The sequence below is a fragment of the Gopherus flavomarginatus genome, chromosome 1, assembly GCF_025201925.1.
Source record: "Gopherus flavomarginatus isolate rGopFla2 chromosome 1, rGopFla2.mat.asm, whole genome shotgun sequence".
NCBI classification, from domain to species: Eukaryota; Metazoa; Chordata; order Testudines; family Testudinidae; genus Gopherus; species Gopherus flavomarginatus.
In genome coordinates this window covers 5813000-5830763 of record NC_066617.1, presented here as the reverse complement: position 1 = coordinate 5830763, position 17764 = coordinate 5813000, and the positions used below count along the sequence as shown (strand labels likewise).

Here is a 17764-nt window from a genome sequence, read left to right as displayed (position 1 = left end):
GCAGCAGCGTCCTGCGGCCCTGGGCAATGCACCGGCCCTGGCAGCTCCTGGATGGGTACGTCTGACCCCCCGCCTGGCGCTGCCGCCCTCCCCTCCCCAATGGCGCCCCCAGGCCCTGAGCCAGGTACAGCCATGGGGCAGCGCCGACCTGCCCCTGACCCACGGTAACCCGGGCAGTGCCATGGTGGGATGCAGGTGGGGGGACTGGAGTGAACCCCCTCACCCACTCCCCCAGCACACGGGATGGCCCCGCACTGCCTGCGGGAAGCTGGGCCCCCGGACACGGGCACCTTCTTGGCCCCAAAGCCCCTGGCACCGAGTCAGGGCCCAGGGGAACCCACAATGGGGCGGAAGCCGGGGCCAGATGGGCCCGATCCGGGGCAAAGGGTGGGACGCGGGGCCGGACGGACCCAATCCAGGGCAGGGGGCAGGACGGGCCCAACCCAGGACAAGGGGTGGGATGCGGGGCCGGACGGTCCCGATCCGGGGCAGAGGGCAGGATGCGGGGCCGGACGGGCCTGATCTGGGACAGGGGGTGGGACGTGGGGCCGGACGGGCCCTATCTTGGGTGGGGGCGGGACGTGGGGCCGGAGGGGCCCGATCCGGGGCAGGGGGTGGGACGGGCCCAACCCAGGTCAGGGGGGATGATGCCAGACCAGACGGACCCGATCCAGGCCAGGGGGTGGGAAGCAGGGCCAGACGGGCCCAACCCAGGGCAGGGGGGATGATGCCAGACCAGACGGACCTGATCCAGGCCAGGGGGTGGGAAGCAGGGCCAGACGGACCCGTGGTCCTGACCCCAGGCAGGGCGTCTGTGGGGCACTGGCCCCACAGGAGGCCACGCTCTGCTCTGGGGGTGCCCCGGCGCCCTGGTCGCCTGTGGGTGTCTGTTCTTTCAGTAGCAACCTAGAGGGTTCCCTGCATCTCCTCCATCCCCATGGCCAGGTGGGGCGAGGCCAGTCCCACACCTCTGCCCAGGCAGCAGCCGCAGTGCTGGGGGCCAGCCCCACAGGGAGGGGGAAGCCTCATGCCTTTCACTGGGGGACACTCCTGGCCCGGCTCTCACTGCCCCCCATGCCCCACGGCACTGCTGCACCCCGCCAGGAGGGCGAGTGTGAGCGCATCTGGGGGGCCCAGGCCGGGCAGGATGGAGCCCCTAACCTGGCCCCTCCTTGGAAAGGATCTGGGCCTCGGAGCCCGGCCAGGTGGCGTCGTGGCGGGAAGCGCTGGCCGGGCTCAGGCTGGTGACGGGGCAGCGAGCGGCGCCCAGCCGGGCGGGCGGAGAAGAGGATCTGTGGGGCGGAGCTGCACAGGTAGGAGTCGGCCGGGGGTCCAGCCACAACCCGAAGATTCCCCCCCCCACCGCCCCGGCCTGCCCGGCCCTGTCTCGCTGTCAGAGGCTCTCCTGGGTACAGGTGGGTCCCCCCTTGCCGCTCTGCCTGGCACCGTGCCCTGGGCTGGACAGCCCCGCTGGCACGGGGAGTGGGTGCAGGGTGCCAGGCACAGTGCGGTGCCATGCAGGAGGGGGGGCTGTTCAGATTGCAGTGCCGTGCGAGGGGGCTGGGCACAGTGCGGTGCCATTGGAGGGCTGGGCACCGTGCAGTGCCATGCAGGGGGGCTGGGCACAGTGCGGTGCCATGCAAGGGGGCTGGGCACCGTGCAGTGCCATGCGAGGGGGCTGGGCACAGTGCGGTGTCATTGGGGGGCTGGGCACCGTGCGGTGTCATTGGGGGGCTGGGCACAGTGCAGTGCCACGCGGGGGGGCTATTCAGAATGCAGTGCCATGCGAGGGGACTGGGCACAGTGTGGAGCCATTGGGGGGCTGGGCACAGTGCAGTGCCATTGGGGGGATGGACACAGTGCAGTGCCATGCGAGGGGGCTGGGCACCGTGCGGTGCCATTGTAGGGCTGGGCACCGTGCGTGCCATGCGGGGGGGCTGGGCACAGTGCGGTGTCATTGGGGGGCTGGGCACAGGGCGGTGCCATGCGGGGGGGCTGGGCACTGTGCGGTGCCATTGGAGGGCTGGGCACAGTGTGGTGCCATGCGGGGGGGCTGGGAACAGTGCGGTGTCATTGGGGGGCTGGGCACAGTGCGGTGCCATGTGGGGGGGCTGGGCACAGTGCGGTGTCATTGGGGGGCTGGGCACAGTGCAATGCCACACGGGGGGGCTATTCAGAGTGCAGTGCCATGCGAGGGGGCTGGGCACAGTGTGGAGCCATTGGGGGGCTGGGCACAGTGCAGTGCCACGCGGGGGGGCTATTCAGAGCGCAGTGCCATGCGAGGGGGCTGGGCACAGTGCAGAGCCATTGGGGGGCTGGGCACAGTGCAGTGTCATTGGGGGTCTGGGCACAGTGCAGTGCCACGCGGGGGGGCTATTCAGAGTGCAGTGCCATGCGAGGGGGCTGGGCACAGTGTGGAGCCATTGGGGGGCTGGGCACAGCATGGAGGGTGGGGGGATGGTGGTCGCGGACCCACGGGATGCAGGGTGGGTAGCTGCTGTAGGGACGCTCCAGTGGCCATGCCAGGCAGGGGACGTCGGGCCATGGCGGATCCCGCTGTCCCTGTGCCATGGCCCGGCGTGCCCAGAGAAGGGGGGCAGATCTGGTGGCGCCAGGCACTGGCTGGTTTTGACAGAGGGATCCCCATGGGGCTGGCGCGCTCTGGGACTTCCTTCCGCGGAGCCGGGGCTGCGGCATGGGCTGGCTCCCTGCTCCCCGCACCCCGCTTGGCTGTCCCCTGCCCCCATGGGTAAAGCCCCTCAGCAGCTAGTGGGGGTCAGTGAGGCCGTGGGGGGGGAGTTGCCCAGAAGAAGCTGCGCAGTTAATACCCACTGTGGGCACTGTGCCCTCTGGGGTTGGCAGCCTGGCAGTGCTGGCAATGGGCAGCTTAAGTGTGGACCCTGCCTCATTTTGGGGGGGGAGTGCGAGCCCCCAGAGAGCAGACCCCGCCCCATCGGCTCAGGGGGACAAGCCCTGCTCCCCCCCCCTTAACCTGACTGTTCGGTCCCAGGAGCCTCGACACTGAGGATCTATCAGCCTGGGGAGCAATGTGGGGGGGGCATGCTGCCGAGGGAGACGAGGAGGGGGTTGGGCTTTACAGCACGGCTGAAGCTGGGGCTAGAGGGGCTCACCTGCCCCCCCACAGCCATCTAGCTCCATTAGTGGGCCCCAGCCATCGACTCTCAGCTGGGACAGCCCCTGTCTCCGCGCATTGGGTCCCTCAGGGCTGGAGGGGGTGATGGAGCCCTTGCCCCCCCCGAACAGCCCAATGTTTAATGACTGTCCCCGCCCCTCCTGCCAGGCCATACCGCAGCGATACGGCCCCCTTGACCGGCTCCCTCACTCCCTGTTTCCTTTCATCACAGGCTGCATCCTCCATCCCGACAGGCCCAGACCCAGCAGCGGTGCAGCCCAGCTCCCACTGGACTCAGGGCGTGAGCCACGGGGTGCCCCCCTGGCACTCAGCGGGCAAAGGGGTGGCAGCCCAGGGCGGCGCTGGAGCCAGCTGTGTGAAGGTGAATGGGGCGCGTTGCAGCCTCGTTCCCAGGGTGCCGCGGGGGCGGGAGGTCGCCTGCAGCAGAGCCAGCAGCCATGTCCCGGCCTGGCATGATGCCCACGCAGGGTGACCCCGCTGGTGTTGGGCAGGCGGCTCGGGACAGCGCCTGTGTGACCAGGGCCAGGGGCTGCATGGGTGACAAGCCAGCCAGGGCAGCAGAACCCAGGCACCTGTCGGCCCAGCGCAGCGCCGGCCTGGCTCCCACCCAGCTCGCACGGGAGCCCCGTGTCCTGTGCTAGGCACCATCAGGGCAGCCACCAGGAGGCGCTGTATCCAGCCTAGCCCCCACCCACCGGCTGTCCCCCCAAGCCTGAACCCCCCCACCCCATGCTGCTCCAAGGCAGGGCTCCCCATGGGTGGAGGGGGTCCAGGGGCCCCAGCAGCCCCAGGCAGGGCAGTGGGTTTGTCATCGGGCCTTGGGGGGGGTCTCCTGGGGTTTGGGGTCCATACAGGGTCTATACTGCCCGACTGTGTCTCGTCTAAGCCCCAGGAGATGCCGTGCACCAAGCCAGGGGCCGTTCCCACCTGGGAGTTGCCACAGAGGGAAACAGGGACCCTGCAGCCCTATGAGTGGAGTCGGCTGGAGGCCTTGGGACCCCCCCAGAGGGGACAGCGGCTCCTCTCGGCCCAGAACGAGCTGCACACGCTTCGGCCACAGAGAGCTCCACAGACGGTGCCAGATGCCCAGGAACAGGGGGAGCTGGAGACCTGGCAGCCGCGGGGGTCTCCACCGACGGCCCTGCGGGGGCTACAGAGGGAGCCCGAGGCCCTCGAGCACCCAGGACAGAGGGTGCCAGGGGCCCGTCAGCTCCAGGGGGCTCCGCATGCAGAACTGGCGGCTCATGGGCCTCAAGATCCACAGGCCCTCGAGGCCCAGGACCAGGGGGAGCCCAGGGCCCAGGAACCCCAGGGGCACCCACACGAGGAGCAGGGGCCCCAGGGGCGCCCACACTGGGCCCAGGAACCTCAGGGGCACCCACACCGGGAGCAGGGGCCCCAGGGGCGCCCACACGGGGCCCAGGAACCCCAGGGGCACCCACACAGTGCCCAGGAACCCCAGGGGAGCCCACACGGGGAACAGGGGCCCCAAGGGTGCTCACACGGGGCCCAGGAACCCCAGGGGCACCCACATGGGGAGCAGGGGCCCCAGGGGCACCCACACAGTGCCCAGGAACCCCAGGGAAGCCCACACGGGGAGCAGGGGCCCCAAGGGCACTCACATGGGGAGCAGGAACCCCAGGAGCACCCACATGGGGCCCAGGAATCCCAGGGGCACCCACACGGGGAGCAGGAACCCCAGGAGCACCCACATGGGGCCCAGAAATCCCAGGGGCGCCCACACGGGGAGCAGGAACCCCAGGGGTGCCCACACGGGGCCCAGGAATCCCAGGGGCACCCACACAGGGAGCAGGAACCCCAGGAGCACCCACATGGGGCCCAGAAATCCCAGGGGCACCCACACGGGGAGCAGGAGCCCCAGGGGCACCTACATGGGAAGCCAGAGCCCCAGGTGTGCCCACATGGGAAGCAGGGGCCCCTTCAGGCCCAGGGGACCCCACAAGGGGACCCAGCAGCTCTTGAGCCCCTCAAACACAGGGAGCCACTGGTCCTTCAGCCCAGGCAGCTGGTGTGGCTGGACCCCCCTGAGCCCCCACAGAGGCACCTGGAGACCCGGCAGGCCCAAGGGAGGCTGCAAAGGGAGCCAGGGGCTCCTGAGTCCCTGGGGGTCCCTCAGTCCCAGGAGGTTCTGCTGAGGGAGCCCCAAGGACAGCGGGCGCCGAGGTCCCATTGGATCCGGGGGGCTCCGCAGTCAGAACTTAGCGCCCCACAAGGCCTGGACCCCCAGGGATGGAGGGAGGTGCAGGCCAGTCAGCTTCAGCCAAAGCCCAAGGCCCCTGCACCCCAAGAATTGAGGGGCCCTCCAGAACCCCTCCAGCCTCAGGGATCTCTGCAGACAGAGCAAGGATGGCCCCAGGAAGGGAGGGAGCCAGTGGGCCCCATGCACCAGGGCCCAAGGGTGGCAGAGACACTTCTGCCCTGGGACACTCCCCAGAGCGAGCCAGAGCCGTGGGGGGTCCGGGGGGCTCAGCCGATGGAGCCCTCAGGAGCCACTCAGCCCCGGGGAGCTGTGCTGAGGGACCCCCTCAGGGTTCATACCCAGGGTCCAAGGGTGCTGGGGCCAGGGAGCGTCCAGACCCTGGGGACGCTGCACGGGGAGGAGCTGCCGGCCCCTCAACTCCAGCCAATGCTGCTGGGATTGGCCACCTTGCTCGAGCTGGGGCTGCTCCAGGCCCAGGGGTGCCTGCAGGGGGACACCGAAGTGATCCAGCCCCAGCAGCTGGGCAGGCTACAGGTCCCACAGCTCCATGAAACTCCGCTGGGGCCACTCCAGCCCTGGGACAGTGTAAAGCTCCAGGAGCTGAAGGGACAAGGGGCTCCCCAGGTCTCTCAGTTGAAGGGATGGGGACCAGAGGCCTGTCAGCCCCAGGGAGCGTGGCTGAGGGAGGCTCTTGGGCCCCGGGAACTTGGGGGACCACAGGTTCCTCTGCCCCAGGCACTGATAGGACCAGAGGTGGCCCAGCCTTGGGGAGCTCCACTGCTGGAGGTGGAGCCTGCTCAGTGCCAGGTGCTGGAGCCCCTGGAGCCGGAGACCGAGGAGCCCCGGGTGTCCCCGCAGCGGGAGCCGGAGACCGAGGAGCCCCGGGTGTCCCCGCAGCGGGAGCCGGAGACCGAGGAGCCCCGGGTGTCCCCGCAGCGGGAGCCGGAGACAGAGGAGCCCCGGGTGTCCCCGCAGCGGGAGCCGGAGACCGAGGAGCCCCGGGTGTCCCCGCAGCGGGAGACGGAGACTGAGGAGCCCCGGGTGTCCCCGCAGCGGGAGACGGAGACTGAGGAGCCCCGGGTGTCCCCGCAGCGGGAGACGGAGACTGAGGAGCCCCGGGTGTCCCCGCAGCGGGAGCCGGAGACAGAGGAGCCCCGGGTGTCCCCGCAGCGGGAGACGGAGACAGAGGAGCCCCGGGTGTCCCCGCAGCGGGAGACGGAGACTGAGGAGCCCCGGGTGTCCCCGCAGCGGGAGCCGGAGACTGAGGGGCCCCGGGTGTCCCCGCAGCGGGAGCCGGAGACTGAGGGGCCCCGGGTGTCCCCGCAGCGGGAGCCGGAGACTGAGGAGCTCTGGGTGTCCCCGCAGCGGGAGCCGGAGACTGAGGAGCCCCGGGTGTCCCCGCAGCGGGAGCCGGAGACTGAGGAGCCCCGGGTGTCCCCGCAGCGGGAGCCGGAGACAGAGGAGCCCCGGGTGTCCCTGCAGCGGGAGCCGGAGACAGAGGAGCCCCGGGTGTCCCTGCAGCGGGAGCCGGAGACTGAGGAGCCCCGGGTGTCCCTGCAGCGGGAGCCGGAGACTGAGGAGCCCCGGGTTTCCCGGCAGCGGGAGCCGGAGACTGAGGAGCCCCGGGTGTCCCCGCAGCGGGAGCCGGAGACTGAGGAGCCCCGGGTGTCCTCGCAGCGGGAGCCGGAGACAGAGGAGCCCCGGGTGTCCTCGCAGCGGGAGCCGGAGACAGAGGAGCCCCGGGTGTCCCCGCAGCGGGAGCCGGAGACTGAGGAGCCCCGGGTGTCCCTGCAGCGGGAGACAGAGACTGAGGAGCCCCGGGTGTCCCTGCAGCGGGAGCCGGAGACAGAGGAGCCCCGGGTGTCCCCGCAGCGGGAGCCGGAGACTGAGGAGCCCCGGGTGTCCCTGCAGCAGGAGCCGGAGGCCCTGCAGCCCCTGGAACGAAGGGAGCAGGCAGCCCAAGGGGCGAGAGGGCCAGTGACCCTCCAGCTCCGAGACACCCAGCGCAGGGATCCAGCAGCCCTGCCGCCCTGTGGGGTGCAGCCGAGGGAGCCGGGAGCCACTGAGCCTGTGGAGATGAAGGAGCCAGAGGTTACTGAACCGCTGGAGGAACAGGAGTGGGTGGAGATCCAGAGCCCTGCCCCAGTGGCGCTGGAGCCCTGGCAGGGCCAGGGGATGCTGCAGAGGGAGCTTGTGGCTTGTGGGCCCCAGGAGCTGCAGGCCCAGCGAGCCCGTCACGGGAACCAGGAGGTGTTTCAGCCCCAGGAACCCGTGCAGTGGGGTGGGGAGGTGCTGCCGGCCCAGGGTGCTGCCCAGCGGAAGCCGCAGGCCCATCAGCTTCTGGAGCCAGCGGAAGCCACTGGGCCTTCCCCACCCAGCCCCGGGTGTCCTGGCCAGAGCCCCTGGGGTGCTCCGGCGTGGGATCAGGCAGCCCTCGGCGCTGGAGGCTGTAGGGCGAGCCCCGGCTGGGGGGCCCAGCACGGCGAGCGTGGAGGGGAAGCCATGGGGCCATGCTGGGTAAGGAGTGGCAGCGGGGAGGGCAGCCTGGGGGCAAGGGATGGACTCAGGGCCCATTGTGGGGAGAGGACATGGCCTGTGCCATGGGCTGGGGGGCCCCATGCCAGGCAGGAGGGGGGGGTGGCCATGGTGGGGAGGGGGTGTGGCCAGTGCTATAGGTTAGGGGTGCCCCATGCCTGGGGGCAGGTGTTGGTGGCTGGGGTGGGAAAGCTGCTCAGGGATCTGGTGTTCCCCACAGCGCTGCAGCCCTGCCCCCCCCTGCCTGAAGCCCCCTGACCCGAGGGGACCAGACCTGGGCCCTGAGTGCGGGGAGCTGCCGCTGGAGCCTGCCCTGGAGACAGGAGGGGTACGCAGCCGCCCCCCACCAGAGCGGGCACTGCCAGCCGGGAGGGGCATGGCCCAGCCACCGAGGAGCAAACGGTGCTGCTTCTCACCCCCCCATGGCTGAGCCTGGCATGGGCCCATCCTGTGCCCGCTATCCACATCCCAGCCCTGTAGAGTCATGGTTTAGTGCCAGCCCGAATGCCCATCTTCCCTGGTCCGGGCACTGCGGGGTTAGCGTGGTGCCCATTCACGGTGCTACCTACACAGACCCATGGGCCAGGATGGGGATCGGGGGGGGATGCAGCCTGGGAAGCCCTGGGGGTTGGGCTGCACTCAGGGGTCACCCGTTGGGAGAGGGGCACATGGGGGGAGGGGTGGCTCGCTCAGCTCGTCAGGCCCCCTGGTGCCCCCATCCCTAACGTCTCTGGTGCCATTGCAGCCCGGCCTGCCCGCCCCGTGGGGCCGGCCGTGGGGCAGCCCCCTGCGCCGGGAGAAGGCCTTTATCCGCCCCTCCAGGAGGGAGCAGCAGGAGGCCGTGCGCAGGCTGGCGGAGCTGCAGCTGGAGGGGGGGCGCAAGCACCAGCGTGACAAGGAGCGGCAGCTGCTGCGGGTGAGGTGGGGGGCTGGGCTGCCAGGGCTCACCCCGCGCGTGGGCCCTGCTCGGGGGGTGGGGCCTGCCCCCCTGGGGGTGAGGCTGGGGCATGTCACTCCCTTCTGGGCCCGGGCCCTGGGGCGTGGGGGTCCGAGTGCCCACCGGGACGCCCCAGGGCTTGGCTGCCCCCTGGCACTGCCCTGGAGGGAGGATGGGAGCCTCGAGGCACAGACTGGGCCAGGCTGGGAGTGCGTCTCCGGGGCAGGCTGGCACCCACACGGCACGGAGCGCTCTACCCTGGCCTGTCCGGAGCTGGGGCACGGCTGGGTCCCACCCTGGCCTCCGGACGCTTTCTCCAGCCCCTTGGTGGCTCCGGTCCCCTGCCCCCTGCCCCCCTGCTGCTGGCAGTGCCAGGACCCAGGAGCTCCCCAGGCAGGGCTGGCACAGCCGCGCTGTACCCCTGGAGAAGGGGCCACTCCTCACCCAGCAGGATGAGCCCTCACCAAGTGCCCCAGCGCTGCCCCCTCCCCGGGCTCTCTCAGGCTCGGGTTCAAGCCTTCCCCCTTCTCCCCCCAGTTCCAGGAGCGACTGTCCATCGCCAGGCAGAGGTCAGTGGAGACTCTTCCAGGGAGACCCCAGCCCCCTGCGGAGCCTCAGCTGCAGGTAAGGGCCCGTCTGCTGCCCAAGCGGGGTCCAGCCAGCGCAGGACCCAGGGGGAGGTGATCACCCTGGGGGAGTGGGGGTGGGATCCAGCCCGGTGTGGGGTTGGGGGGAGGTGATCACCCCAGGTTGGGGGGCTGGGATCTAGCCCGGTGTGGGGTCAGGGGGAGGTGATCACCAGGGGTTGTGGGTGAGATCCAGCCTGGTGTGGGGTTGGGGGGAGGTGATCACCCCAGGTTGAGGGGCTGGGATCTAGCCCGGTGTGGGGTCAGGGGGAGGTGATCACCCCAGGGGGTGGGGAGTGGGATCCAGCCCGGTGTGGGTCCGGGGGGAGGTGATCACCAGGGTTGGGGGGTGGGATCCAGCCCAGCGTGGGGCCGGGGGGAGGAGATCACCCCAGGGGGTGGGGGGTGGGATCCAGCCTGGTGTGGGTCCGGGGGGAGGTGATCACCAGGGTTGGGGGGGTGGGATCCAGCCCAGCTTGGGGCCGGGGGGAGGTGATCACCCCAGGAGGTGGGGGGTGGGATCCAGCCCAGTGTGGGGTTGGGGGAGGCGATCACCCCAGGTTGTGTGTGGGGGGGTGGAATCCAGCCTATTGTGGGTCTGGGGGGAGGTGATCACCAGGGGTGGGGGGTGGGATCCAGCCCGGCGTGGGGGGCGGGGGGCGGTGCATAGATACACCAGCGGAGGCAGATGCTGGCACCTCCCTAGGTGGGGCAGGTGGCTGCTGGGACAGGAGAGGGGCCTGCCTGGGGCTCACGGAGGTGGCCTGCCCCCTGCCCCGCGCTCTCTGGGGCTCTGCTCCTCCATGCTCGAGGCCCTTGGCTGGCTGGGGGGGCAGCTGGCGGTGCCTGGGGGGCAGGCTGGGCAGGGCCGGAGCCCGGGCAGGATTGGCTCAGCCTGGCCCATTCCCCTGGCAGGAGGCCCGGGCGCAGCAGAGGGAGGCGCTGAAGCAGCACCTGGAGCAGGTGAAGAGGGAGCGGACGCACAGCCTGCAGGCCAGGCGCCACAGGCAGGTGTCTGTGGGGAGGGGGGGGGCCGGGGGGCAGGCAGAGGGGCAGGCCTGCAGTGCGGGGCCGGGGAACCGGCAGCCGGGGGGTGCCCTGGCGTCTTGGCTCTTGCTTCAGCCCACTGGCTGCTCCAAGGCAGGGCTGGGGTCCCTGCCATGCCCACCCCAGCATCTCGGCCTGGGGGCAATGGGCAGGAGGGGAGTGCGGATTGGGGCAGGGGGTCGAGACCCCCAGCTCTGGCATGGGCCATCCCACCCCTGTGCTGGCTGTCCTGCCTCCCTCCCCCCAGGCTCATTCTGGCCCCAGGGAGCCCCCTTGCTTGCCCCAACTCTGGGCCAGACTGTCCAACCACAACCCCCCCATTACCCTGCCCCCGCTGGCCTGGCCGCCCCTCCCCCAGGCTGGCCCAGGGCTGGCTGCCCCTCCCCCATGCTGGCCCAAACTCGGACCAGGCTCTCCAGCCCTACACTGACCCACGCTGGTCTCTCTACAGGAACACGCTGAGTTTCCAAGAGCTCTTGGAGCCACTGGTGGCGCCGGGCGAGGACGACAGTGACCTGAGCCGGGCCGGGCAGGCCTGAGCATGGGTGGGCACGCGAAGACAGGCAGCTCCCTCCCCTCGCTCCCAGCTGGGCGTTGGCAGGGGGCCTGTGACGAAGTAGGGGATTTGTGTGATGTGTTGTATGAATAGTGTATGCCTCAGTTTCCCCGGTGTGTGGCACCGTTACCTAGGTGCTGGGTCTCAGGTGTGACTGGCCAGACATTCTGTGACTTAGCAGCTGGGGCAAGAAGCCAGCTGGCCCAGAGGTGTCCAGGTGACCGGTTTTCCCGGAAAGACAACAAAGGATGGAGGAGGGGCAACTGGGCATGACGGGGCTGGGGGCCCCAGGACACTCTCCGGGTTTGGGACTTGGGGAGAGTCCAGGGGGCTCCCCCTCCTCCCCCCCAAGATGGACTTTGCTGCAGGTTCCTGCTTTCTGTGCAAACAGAGCTCTGTTCTGCGCTGTTCCTGACCACTAATAACCCTCCTGTCCCCCACGCTGGCTGGCTGGGAGTCACTGCTGACTGCGGAGTGGGGGTGCAGGGCCCCGCTGAGGGTGCGTTAGGCTGCCCCAGGCAGGCTGAATGCTCCAAGGTCAGACCCAGCAGGCGCTGTAGCCAAGGGGGCTTGCCCTGGTGAGAGTGCGCCCTGAGAGATGCCACACTGCCCCAGGGTCTGTGGCGCCCCCCTGAGAGCAGTGCTAGAGCCCCGAGTGCCTGGGGAGTCCAGGGAGCCAGAGCCACCCCCCCAGCACCCGCTGCAGGCCCCACGGCCAAGCCCCACAGTTGCTGCCCAGCCACTGTGGGCGTTGACTGAGGTGGGGCAGACACCACGGCCGGGTGTGTGCAGGGCTGGCCCTGTCTCTCCCTGGTCACCCTAGGCACGGTGGGGCTAGGGCACAGGGAAGGGGCCATTCCCAGGGGCTGGAGAGCAGGCTCAGGGGTGCTGTGGGGCTACGGTCCCCTTCTCCCCATGTTCGCTCTCGGGAGGGTCCCCACCAAGAGGGCGAGGGGCTGCAAGTGAGGACGGTGGGCAGCCACCGGAGAGCCCCAGTGGATGGCGACTCTGGCTGGGCAGGGGAGTCCCCTGGCACTGGAGAGGAGCCCGCAGGGCTATGCAATGGCTCTGCCCACATGCAGCCCAGCCTGGCATGGCCCGCAATAAAGTCACCCACCGTCCACCTTCCCTGGGCCCTGGGCTGTTACCATGAAGGACACGCCAGGCCCTGCTGGCCTCCTGTGCCCACCCTGGGCTCAGGGTGCCATCCTGGTGCCAGCCCGCCCCTCGCCAGGTGCCACTCCCAGAGCCCCGACCTTGCTGCGAGGGGGCCTGGCAGGCTAGGCAATGGCCAAGCAGGCTTGGGCGCTGCTAGAGTCGGGGGCCAGGCCCAGCTGCCTTGGCGGCAGTTAAAGGGGAGGCCCACGGGCCCTACGTTTGGTTAGTGCCCGGCCGGGTGGCTGAAGGATGCTCAGAGCCAGCGGGGGCAGCACCAGGCAGTCGTGTTAGGAAAGCCCAGTGCCCCAAGCAGCCAGCGTGGTCCAGGGGTGGGGGGGACTGGCCCGGCCCCAGGCCCAGAGCCCCGTGGCGGGGGGCCCGGCTCTCACATGGCCACGTCGCGCGGGTCCAGCAGCGAGAAGGCCCCGTTCTTGCGGAAGAAGCTCTCAATGCGGCACTTGGGTGACGGGGGCACGTAGACTTTGCTGACTTTCCCTGGGCAGAGACACAAGGGGGGGTGAGCTGTGGGGGGGCCTATTAGAACCCCAGACCCCTACCCCAGAGCTGACTCATTGCCAACCTTTCCCGGGTCCCAATATCTCGCTCCAGGGAGGGGGTCCCCTGACACCCCAGAGTGGTGACACTGCCCTGTCCAGGGCTCAGCACCCCCACTGCGTGCCCGGTGAGCCAGGAGGGGACCCCAGCTTTAACCCCGAGTCCTGGTGCCCTGGTCCAGGGTTGTGGCATGAGGCCGCCGTGGCCTGAGGAGCTGGCTTGCAGGGCAGCTGGGGGAAGCTGTTGGGCCAGTCCAGCTGGGAGGCCTCCCCCGGGAGGGAAGTGCAGCGAATGTGAAGGCCGAGGGGACATGGTGATGGTCATGGCCCTTCGAGAGCCCATGTGGGATCTGGCTGCAGCTGCAAACGCTGAGAGCCTGGGGGAAGGGGTTCACTCGAGGGTTGTCACAGCTGGCGCTGGGCTGCATGCCAGGCCCCCTCAGCACTAGAGCCACCTAGCCAAAAACTACGACCCTGCCTCTTGAGCCACTGGGGAATCTCCATCACATCCCCACACTATAGGGCCTATGACACACAGCAGAAGAGATCTCATTCCATCCAGCAGAGGGCAGCACTTCCCCACCACACACACACGTGATTGCACTATTAGTACAAACCCCCCTGTGCCAGACAGGTGTCCCCACCTGGGGGGGACCCCCTGGCAAACAGAGCCAGTTGCTGCCACTAGAGATTTGCAGTATGCAAATGAGCACAGGCTGGCTGTGCTGATTGGCCCAGCCTGCTGCGAGGTCACAGCCGGCGTCATGGAGCCGTCTGGAGGTACTGCCCCAGGGGAGAGCGCCACCTAGTGGAACCCGCAGCTGTGCCTCCGCTGCGCCCCCTACGCCAGTGCGGTCCTGGGCTATGGGGCGAGAGGGCCCTATGGGCACAGACTTGAGTCACGGGCAGGGCTCTGCCCCCCAGCACCCGCCGCCCTGGCTCACCCATCTGCCAGCCGTAGACGAAGTTGGTGGTGACGGGGGTGTAGTACTTCTCCTCGGGCGCGCAGGCCGTGCGGCGGGTCAGGTAGCGCCGCCGGCCCTCGCCGTCCTGGGAGACGCCCTGGTACAGCAGCTGCCGCACCTCCGGGGCCACGGGCTTCATCTCCCCCTCCAGGATGCCCCCGGCGGCCCCAGCGGGCTCCTCGGGTGGCTGCTCGGCCGGGGGCACAGGTGCCGGAGACGGGAGGACGGGCAGCTTGAGTGGCACCTTGGTGGCCTGCCGCCGCTGGCGCAGCTGCTCCTGCCTGGCCTTGACGGATGCCCCATAGCGCTGGTGCCAGCGGAAGCGGAGCATCAGCTCCTTGAGATACTCCTCCTTCCAGAAGTCCTGCTGCAGCGTGTCCACGTTCAGCTGCCGCGCCATGGTGGCACCAGCCGGCTGCCCCCGGGCTCCCTGCGCTCAGCCGCCCCCCGGCTCCTGCCCCGGGCTGGAGTGCTGCAGGGTGCCTCCCTGTGGCAAGGCTGAGCTGCACCCCACGGGCACCCTGTGGACACAAGTCTGGGGCTCGGGTCCTGTCCCTGCTGCCCCCACCCCAGCCCACAGGCAGCTGGTACCATTTTCAGCTGTGTTGCCATGGCAGCTGCATCACACCCCTGAGCTCACAGAGGCCAGGGGGCAAGGGGCTGCCTGGCACTGACCCGGCTGCTCTGCTCCGGGGCCCCAGACATGGCTCCAGGGCAGGGACGTCTGAATCTCTGTCATAAACAGATAGCTAAGGGTTAATGTCTCTTTCACCTGAAGCACCTGACCAGAGGACCAATCAGGAAACCGGATTTTTTCAACTTTGGGTGGAGGGAATTTTGTGTCTAAGGTCTTTGTCTGTCTGCCTGCTTTCTCTGAGCTTTGGAGAAGTAGTTTTACTTTCTAATCTTCTGTTTCTAAGTGTAAGGACAAAGAGATCAGATAGTAAGTTATATGGTTTCTTTTCTTTGGTATTTGCATGAATATAAGTGCTGGAGTGCTTTAATTTGTATTCTTTTTGAATAAGGCTGTTTATTCAATATTCTTTTAAGCAATTCACCCTGTATTTTGTCACCTTAATACAGAGAGACCATTTGTATGTATTTTTCTTTCTTTTTTATATAAAGCTTTCTTTTAAGACCTGTTGGAGTTTTTCTTTACTTCAGGGAAATTGAGTCTGTACTCACCAGGGAATTGGTGGGAGGAAGAAATCAGGGGGAGATCTGTGTGTGTTGGATTTGCTAGCCTGATTTTGCATTCCCTCTGGGTGAAGAGGAAAGTGCTTTTGTTTCCAGGACTGGGAACGGAGAGGGGGAGTCACTCTGTTTGGATTCACAGAGCTTGTGTCTGTGTATCTCTCCAGGAGCACCTGGAGGGGGGAAGGGAAAAAGGATTATTTCCCTTTGTTGTGAGACTCAAGGGATTTGGGTCTTGGGGTCCCCAGGGAAGGTTTTTCAGGGGGACCAGAGTGCCCCAAAACACTCTAATTTTTTGGGTGGTGGCAGCAAGTACCAGGTCCAAGCTGGTAACTAAGCTTGGAGGTTTTCATGCTAACCCCCATATTTTGGACGCTAAGGTCCAAATCTGGGACTAAGATTTGACATGAGTGGCAGCGGTTACGGGATAGACAGAATCCAGAAGCCAGTAGAAATATTTTATTTTTCTTTTCTCTGCTAGGGGCTTTTTAGCAGAGAGAAACAGTTTGGTTTTAAAAGGGAACCAGAGAGAATTTTTTTTTCTGCTCTCTCTGGCAGTTTGTGGCTTGCATATTAAGCAAGAAGCCATTAAGGAGCTGTTACAGGTCTTTTGTCATGCAATAGCTCTCCCATTGAGAGTCATTACCAGCACTATATACATGCAAATAAAGTGGTTTTTCAGGTTTACTTAACATTGAAGATTAGCTAAAGGCACTGTTCCTAGGCAGACTTCAGGAGGCAACAGAGAACCTGCAGTTCAGAAGATAAACACCGGAGGGCACCCCAACACAAGAAAACAGGAACCATGACTTCTAAGGCAAAAATTGAGGCCGAAGAACAAATCAAAGAAGCTGAACACAGGCGAGAGATGGAAAAATACAAACAGGAACTAGAAATAAAACAAAAAGAGATGGAGCTGAAAGAAAAGGAAGAAAGCATCAAACTGGCAGCCTACCAAAGAGAACAGGCAGCCAAAGAGGCAGCACACAAAAGAAAACTAGAAGAAGAAGAGTTGGCCCACCGCCGAGAAATGGAAAAACAACAAAAAGAAAATGAAGAGAAGGAAAAACAGAGAAAACATGAACTGGACTTGGCAAAAGCTGGGCTGCATGTGCCAGCCAACCCTAACAACCCAGCGCCAATTATTGCTCCACAGCACAGGAAATTTCCCACCTACAAGGCAGGTGATGACACCGAGGCCTTCTTGGAAAATTTTGAAAGAGCCTGTCTTGGGTACAGCATCCCCAAAGACCAGTACATGGTAGAATTGAGGTCACAGCTCAGTGGACCTTTAGCAGAGGTGGCAGCTGAAATGCCTAAGCAGCAAATGAATGACTATAAACTTTTTCAAACCAAGGCCAGATACAGAATGAGGATAACCCCAGATCATGCCCGTCGGCGCTTCAGAACCCAAAAGTGGAAACCAGATGTGCCATTTCCCAAACACGCCTACTACGTTGCAAAAAATTATGAGGCCTGGATATCAGGACACAATGTTAAAACCTTGGAAGAACTGCACCTCCTCATACAAATGGAGCAGTTCTTGGATGGTGTTCCTGAAGACATCACAAGGTACATACAAGATGGAAAACCCAAAGATCTCGCTGAGGCGGGGGAGATTGGAGCCAAATGGATGGAAGTGGCAGAAAGCAAGAAAGCTACTGTCAAGGGGAACGATTACCCCAGGGGGCACACCGACCATAAACCTTACAACCGAGGACAGCCAAAGACCCCACATACAACCCAAGTAAAGCCACAGACGCCCTATTCGTCCACCTCACCAGTCTCCAGTAACTCACCTCGGCCCAGTGACCCATCAGATGGAAGATGCTTTAAGTGTAATGAACTGGGACATATCAAGGCCAACTGTCCCAAGAACACCATGCGAGTGCAATTCATTACCCCACCATCACACCAAAGATCCCCAGGCCCGGATGCCTCTCAAATACCCTTGGAGCGAAGGGAAAATTTGAGAGTGGGCGGAAAGAAGGTTACTGCGTGGAGAGACACGGGGGCACAAGTGTCAGCTATCCACCAATCCTTCGTTGACCCCAAATTCATCAACCCAAAGGCCAAAGTTACAATTTACCCCTTCATGTCACAAGCTGTAGACTTGCCTACAGCTCAACTGCCTGTCCAGTACAAAGGCTGGTCAGGAATGTGGACTTTTGCAGTCTATGACAATTATCCTATCCCCATGCTACTGGGGGAAGACTTGGCCAACCAGGTGAGGCGGGCCAAGAGAGTGGGAATGGTTACACGTAGCCAAACCAGGCAAGCTTCCAGACCCATTCCTGTTCCTGAGCCGTCCACAGAGGCCCCGTCTGTGTTACCAGAGACCCAGACAGAGGTAGTGGACCCGGATTCCATGCCAACCACTGAAACAGCCACAGCACCTCCAGTCCCAGGCCCGGAACTGGAACAGCAACCAGCACCAGCCATTGCAACCCCATCTTCAAACTCACCGCCAGAGGGCGCCAGCGAGCCAAAACTGGCAGAAGCAACAGACAGCCATACCCAAAAGGCTCAGCCAGAGCCTGAAATACCCTCAGGTGCACCAGCGGAGAGCGGTTCACCAGCAACGGAAACAACCCCATCACCTACATCGCTTCCAGAGGGACCAAGCCCAAGTCCACAGTCTGAGGAAGAACTGGTGACCCCAGCCTCAAGGGAACAGTTCCAGACTGAGCAGGAAGCAGATGACAGCCTTTAGAAAGCGTGGGCGGCGGCACGGAGCACCCCACCGCCTCTCAGCTCTTCTAATCGATCCCGGTTTGTTATAGACCAAGGACTTTTATACAAGGAAATTCTTTCTGG

General features: G+C 65.6%; 1 protein-coding gene across 1 annotated transcript; it reads right to left on the bottom strand.

Moving 5' to 3' along the window:
* Nucleotides 1–12619: 12619 nt before the first annotated feature.
* Nucleotides 12620–14153, bottom strand: ATP6V1FNB (ATP6V1F neighbor). The gene is made up of 2 exons (XM_050930140.1): nucleotides 13733–14153; nucleotides 12620–12729 (listed from the first exon to the last, which is right to left on the bottom strand). The coding sequence occupies exons 1-2, from the start codon at nucleotides 14151–14153 to the stop codon at nucleotides 12620–12622; spliced, it is 531 nt and encodes a 176-aa protein (XP_050786097.1).
* Nucleotides 14154–17764: the final 3611 nt, after the last annotated feature.

Bases quoted from the DNA above. Each gene is read 5' to 3' on its own strand.
- ATP6V1FNB (XM_050930140.1), bottom strand. From the start codon at position 14,153: ATGGCGCGGCAGCTGAACGTGGACACGCTGCAGCAGGACTTCTGGAAG. The intron at 12,730-13,732 runs GTGAGCCAGGGC...GTCTCTGCCCAG, and splicing joins CGTCTACGGCTGGCAGATGG to GGAAAGTCAGCAAAGTCTAC.